The sequence below is a fragment of the Camelus ferus genome, chromosome 6, assembly GCF_009834535.1.
Source record: "Camelus ferus isolate YT-003-E chromosome 6, BCGSAC_Cfer_1.0, whole genome shotgun sequence".
Lineage (NCBI taxonomy): Eukaryota > Metazoa > Chordata > Mammalia > Artiodactyla > Camelidae > Camelus > Camelus ferus.
Window position 1 is genome coordinate 60,185,417 of NC_045701.1, and position 6,393 is coordinate 60,191,809.

Below are 6,393 nucleotides of genomic sequence, written 5' to 3' on the forward strand. Positions count from 1 at the left end.
AACACCTCTTCATATTATTTTTGGTGGGTCCTCGCAGCTCCCCGACCAACATGCGCATGGTTGCCGGCATCTGCACCACCTGTGTTCTCGGGCATCGTGGTCCTCTTCCTTCCTGCTCTGTTAATTCTGTGCATCCACGTCATCTTGCCAAATGTCACCTCTTCCACGAGGCCATTGCTTCCCTGTGCACCATCTACCCCCAGAGATTTGCCCTGTCCCACTTTGAAGTTCCCACTGCACCTGGCTGTGTCTCTGCATTTCATCCAGCTGGGTGTTACAGAGAATGCTTGCTTGCCTCCGCCCTCTTCTCTTGATCAGCTCCTTCGTGGGGAGACACCATCCTTGTCATCTGTGTATCCCCCCATGAGGCATAGTGCGCTGTCTTGCACAGATACCTGCAAACCTTTGTAAATAGAACTTATATTTTTTCACGTGGAGGATGGCTGTATCTAAAGGGCTCAAGATATTCAAAGTTCAAACTGCTTGGTTGTTCAGAAGGATTTACCAGAATTCTAAGTCTAAGCTAGTGAAAGGGTTATTCTGCCTGACTCCCTTTCCAGGGATGCAGTTGTCAGAGGAGAGCAGCCCCATTGGGTCGGCCTCGCCTCGGGCAGTGCCTTTCCACAGTGCCCCTTGGAAGCTTGGCTTCTGGGCCACGGGCAGGGAAGAATACACAAAGTCATTCGGACACCAGGGCTCCTGCCACCCTGGCATCAAGAGCCCTCCACTGTTCCTCTTGCCCAAAAGAACAAGTTGTACCCACACATTCACAAGGTGTCCTCTGCTCACACCATTGGCAGGCCTGAGAATTTCCCACAAGCCATCTGGGTCTGTTCTGCTGGCCTTGTGGCCTGAGTTTTTCGCAGCATTGATTTTTGTTAATTAGACACCACTATTCCATCAGGGATTGTATCCCACTGATTTTGCTAAGGAGAGTGTACTCATTTCTTTTGTGTGTGTATTTTTTGCTGCCTTTCTAAGGTGCACAGACTTATCTGGGGAGAGGCCAGGCAGCGTGAACTGCTAGCTCTTCCAGAATGAAGTGGTTTATGAGATCTATTCCCTAAGTCTACGTGGACCCCCGTGCGTGCCCGGAGTGCTAACTGCCCGGATTGGACTCTGTTGCCCTGAAAGCTGCCTTTACTTTTGAGTTCTACCTCCAAATCCAGCAGCACCAGGCCTTGCATTCCTTGTGTCTAGGAGAGAGGAGAAACCATTCAACCCCATCAGTATCTTCACTTTTCACTCTCTGTCCTTTGAAGCCTTTTTTTTTTTTTTTTTTTTTTTTTTTTTAGCATTTTCGCATTTTACGAAGTCTCTCCTGTCAGATTTGCTTAGGGATTCTGCAGCCTCCTCCCTCCGTGTGATCATGTTCATGTGAAGCAACCCGGGAGGTCTCGCAGCTTTGGATACCTGGCAGGGCCGGGACGGCCACCTCTAAACCCTGCCCTTTCTTGTGTGCTCTTGTCTTGTGTTCATAAATCAAACTTGGAAAGAGGTGCTTGGGGGCCGTTATCAATTTGTTTAATGATAACTTGATTTCCATTTTTTTAATTGAAGTATAGTCAATTACAATATGTCAATGTCTGGTGTACAGCACAATGCCCTAGTAATGCATATACATACATATATTCATTTTCTTTTTTTTCCATTTTTTTTAAGTTTGTATCCAAGGCAATTTTCTTTTGAAAATGGGAAATTAGCTTAAGTGTCTTTGAAATTGAAAATCACATGCCAGTTATGAAAAATGAATTATCCTATACTGGTCCTCAGTCAGGAAATGGTCAGAATACCCTTACTGACCATTTTGTGCAAGTAGAGTTAGCCCAAAACATCTTGCTAGGAGCTCAGACCCAAGGAAGTTGCCCAATTGATATAAATACCGAGGATTATATACACACATTCCTTGAATATATGGCAAGGCTTGTTTTAATTTTTGGTCTATGTAACAAGAGTCTCCATCATGAAACATTTCAAAATGGAAGGGCAAGAGAGAAGGGAGCATCTTACAGAGAAAAAGCTTTTCACTCAAAACTATGATATCTGTGTTGTAGAAATAAAAGCGACCACCTTTGTTTTTCCTGGAGCCCGAACACAGAACTTTAAGTTTTTCACCCTTGCGGCTTCTTCACACAGATTCTTCAGAATAATGACTCACACTCTTCTCTCTGTGGTCTTGTCAGAGAGCGGGCATCCTGGCTGGCCGGCCGGGTCTCCCAGGAAAATGGCACAGCTGTTCTGAAAAGTAGCCCCATTCATAAGCTGCCGGCTGTCTACAACTGCAGGGCTGGAGAAAGGACACTGTTTTAGAAAGACTTTCTTTCCTTTCAAGGGGAAAGAAAAATACATGGTATTTACAGGACAGAAAACTGGACCCTTCAGTTTTGTTTGAGTTGCCACGTCTGAAATGGAAGTGGGGAAGGCCAGAAGCACACACGAGCCCTTGCACCTTCACAGGATGATTCATTGTGCCCGTGCTGCCCGGGATGGAAAATTCAGCTGGTTAAGCAAGATCACAGCCAGGAAGCCTCACACGGGCTCTTCTGCCAGAGCTGATGCCTGCCATCTTAGGACACACTGGCTGTGTCTGACCGAGTGATTGACTGTCTCTCTCCCCTTGTCTCTCAGTTCATGACCAAGAACCCAACCATGCGCTTGGGCAGCCCCAGTCAGGGCGGTGAGCACGCCATCTTGAGACATCCTTTCTTCAGGGAAATCGACTGGGCCCAGCTGAACCATCGCCAAGTAGAACCACCTTTCAGACCCCGAATCGTAAGTGTCCAAGGCCACATTGTAGCCTTTCTTCTTTCTTAAAGTGTCTCTGTGTTCCACTCCAGTGCATGGAGCAGTGGCCAGTCTCCTGGGGAGTGACCGAACTGGAAGTTGAGCCTGACACTCTGAGAGGCAGCCTCACCCGGGAGGAGGCCAGGTTCCTCGCCACTGAGGCCACATCTCTGTGTGCCGGGTGACTCCTCAGCGTTTTCACCTCTCGCTTGCCCCGGCCCCACCCTCCATTAACCCAGGTTAAAGTTTCCTGTGGTCTAAGAGTCCTTGAAACTTTCCAGGTTTCCCCCAAAGAGTTTGGTTGAGAAATTCATTGTTCCCAGCCAATTTCCTCACGCTCCTTAGTCAGTGCGCCTTTCCTAGGCCCCCAGGAAAGTAGAGAGGATGTGAAATGCTCCGCAGTTCCTGAGCCTGGCTCCCCAGCCTGAAGAGCTCGGGACTGTGACCTCTGCTGCAGCTCTGGCCAAGTCCTCTTTGACCAGGAGATACTCTCCCAGCGAGGCAACTGAGTGGAGTGGCAGTCCTGAGGGCGTCCCAGGTCTTGGCCTGAGAGCTGAGCTCCTTCTCTTGTGTGGGGCAAGAGAGCCACCCCAGGTAGGGGAGGAAGGGGCGCCCCAAAGGCCAAGACAGAGGTATCGTTGCCTGAGGTAAGAGAGCTGAGAGGTCTCACGATCTTAGAAATGGTCTTTTCAGCATCAGTGTGTAAAAATGAAAAAGACACATCTGTAAACATCATTAGCCTAACCTGTAACAGCCTGCTCAGTTGAGACACCAGATACCCAACAATAAAGCCACTTCCTTTCCTGGGCAACCTGCTGTGGGGAGGAAGGAAAGCTTGGCCAACAGGACAGAATTAATCTGTCTGGTGAGTAAAGTGAGAGGCAGTCGTTACCTACACCCAGCAGTCCTAACAAGTCTTTCAAGAAAATCTCTTCAAGCATATAGGCCTGTGTACAAACAAGAGGTGGGCCAAGCGTGAACTTTCACAGCCTCTGTTGACTTGTGTGCCCCTCGGTCAGGCCCGCTGAGAAGTGGTACCTCGGTGAAATGGAGAGGACGTGGTGGACCAGCCAGCTGGGTCAGGTGACCAAATTAATTCCTTGGCCTCCCAGCCAAAGGCTGGCCTGCTCAGCAAGATTGTTGTGGGGTTAGTGAACTGGTGGTTACCACACGCCCTGATCATACACCATGCAGCAGAATTCATATAAAGCACTGTTTAATCAATTGTCATAACTGCCACTAATGCTCCCAAGAGAGGTGCAGAGCAGTTCTTGGAACTTGTGGGAAGGGGCTAAGTCCCATGGGAGACGAGCTAGTCTCAAGGGCATGAAATCTGAAGTTTTCCTTGTTTTCCTTTTTGACAGAAATCCCGAGAAGATGTCAGTAATTTTGACCCTGACTTCATAAAGGAAGAACCAGTTTTAACGCCAATTGATGAGGGACATCTTCCTATGATTAACCAGGATGAGTTTAGAAACTTTTCCTTTGTCTCTCCAGAATCGCATCCATAGCCCTGTGGGGAAGGCGAGCGATGGTATGAGATTCGAAAGGGGATCGAGGGTTTCCAAGCATTTCCTTGGTGGGGAACCCCCACCCCATCATCAGCCTTAGAACAAGAACCTGACCTGCGGGGAGCAGGTGGAGAACTCTGTGAAGGATGGAACGTCAAGAGAGCAACTGCTTCAAGCCCTGAGGGAGCCATGGTTCTGGAAAGAGTTGAGTTGATACTGAAATGTGATTTCAGGAAGAAACACACTGCTCAGCCTGTGCGTTTCCATGGCTACTTTGGGCCTGGGGTATATTAACAGGAGCCACAAGGAGAAAAGGTATGAAGAATAAACCAGATCCTAGAACTTCTGAGCCAACAAGGCTTGTTACTTCGACGAACTTAGACCTTGTATGGACCACTCCGAGGTGATCTTTATGCCTATGAGCCCCTAACACTGGCCCTCTGCAAGGAGTCTCTAAATACTAATGAAGAACTTGAAGAGAAAGGAAAAACAGGTGGCTTTCCACGTAGAATGATTTACTTTGAGGAAGCAAAAAACATGGTCTCCATAAAGCTCACAATTTCAAGCCCAGTATCAACAGCAGATGGACACCACTGCAACTGATACAGCTTCGTCTTTTCCCCTTCCTTTCGTTTAGTAGATATTTATTGAGTGCCCAGTGAGATGGTGCCACAGTACCCAGTAATGTCAACAACACATTTGCGTTCACCAAGCTTTCATTCTCAAGTTACCTGAGTGGTGTCTGCGTTCTGGGAAATGCTTCTCGCCGTTGCGTATGTCATAAGCGCTCTGCGCATAGCTCTTTTCACAGAAGGCGGCTCGCTGCCCGAAGGGAATCAGCAGGTGAGCTCCGGGTGCTTGCTGACTTGTCGAGTCTCGTCGTGGGGCCACGTCTGGTTACTCCTCTGAACTCATCAGTGCATAACCGCCCTCCACTCCTGTCCATGACCAGACTCACGGCTTCGCCCTTAGCAATTTATTTATATTTTAAGAGACAAAGATGTCTGTTTGGTATGCATTTTAATAATTAGAAATGGCTCTTGTAAGCAGGACATTTATCAAAGGACCTTATACAATGTACTCATATATATGCAGTTGGAGAATTTTATCTGGCTGAAATAAATGCATTTTGTAACAAAAGGATTTTTTTTCTGTCTAAAAGGATTTAGTCCTATCCCCACCAGGAAAGGAGATACCTAATTAAAATAAGCTTTGAGCAGAATGGAAAGCAACTTCCTGAGAGCAAAGGTTGGCGTCACATTACGTGTGTTGCTCAAATGAACGTGGCCTGTCTCTTCCTAACCCCAGCTTTCGTTCTGCATCAGGGTCATGACTGATAAGCATTTACTAGGTCTAGCTACTGACACAGTAGGTATGGTGGAGCAGTGCTTATCTCTCCTTCAGAGAAAGTAGAGCACAAGTTCAGTAGCCCTCCTCCATCTTTTCTCCATGCCGTCTGACCATTGCTGTAGCAAGGGAAGGGAGAGATGGAGGCGGTGCTTACTGCTTACCTACCTTTCCTTGGAGGGACACATCACCTCTGCTCACGCCTGATTGTAGGTAGAGGAGGCCACGTTCTGGCCAAACAGGGCCAGGAACTACAGAGAAGCTGAGGGGTATCTGGGTAGTAGTGACAGTCTCCGTGAGGGTCTTTTTATTGCATTCCAAGGTGAAAAAAATGACTTTTGAATGAATAGAGGAGCTAAGAGTCTCCCTTTCCATTGAGCTCTTAGCAGTTGGGGGGCACTCCCCCCTAGGTCAGTTGACCCAATCTTCACAATATCCCTTCTGAGGATCACAAGGCCACTGGCCCGCCCTTCCAGAGGCAGACTGGCCCCACGCCATTTGATCTGCTGGCACTGAGTCTGCTGGGGCTGCCCGGTTCCTGAGCTCAGCAATAGCATGGAGGTCAAGATGAGGTCCCACTGACACTTCCCTCCCACCTTCCCTCCCCACCATCTCGCCTCTTGGAAAAGGAATCTTAAGCAATCCTCAGGCCTCATCACCCTCCATCCTCATCCCCGCACCCCTTTGCCCCTACTCTCCCAAGCAATTCCACGCCAACCCGACTAAATTTGACATGTAACCGTGAGTGTTT

The 6,393-nt window shown here is 48.3% G+C and overlaps 1 protein-coding gene across 2 annotated transcripts in view; it reads left to right on the forward strand.

The window, feature by feature from the left end:
• Positions 1-5,435, forward strand: part of PRKCH (protein kinase C eta) — a 206,838-nt gene extending 201,403 nt beyond the window's left edge. Inside the window, exons 13-14 of one of the 2 annotated variants that reach the window (XM_006185726.3) lie at positions 2,629-2,772; positions 4,149-5,435. In XM_006185726.3, coding sequence (XP_006185788.1) covers positions 2,629-2,772; positions 4,149-4,295 — 291 coding nt within the window. In that variant the 3' untranslated portion in view covers positions 4,296-5,435. The other variant, XM_032482144.1, reaches the window with a different exon arrangement.
• Positions 5,436-6,393: the final 958 nt, after the last annotated feature.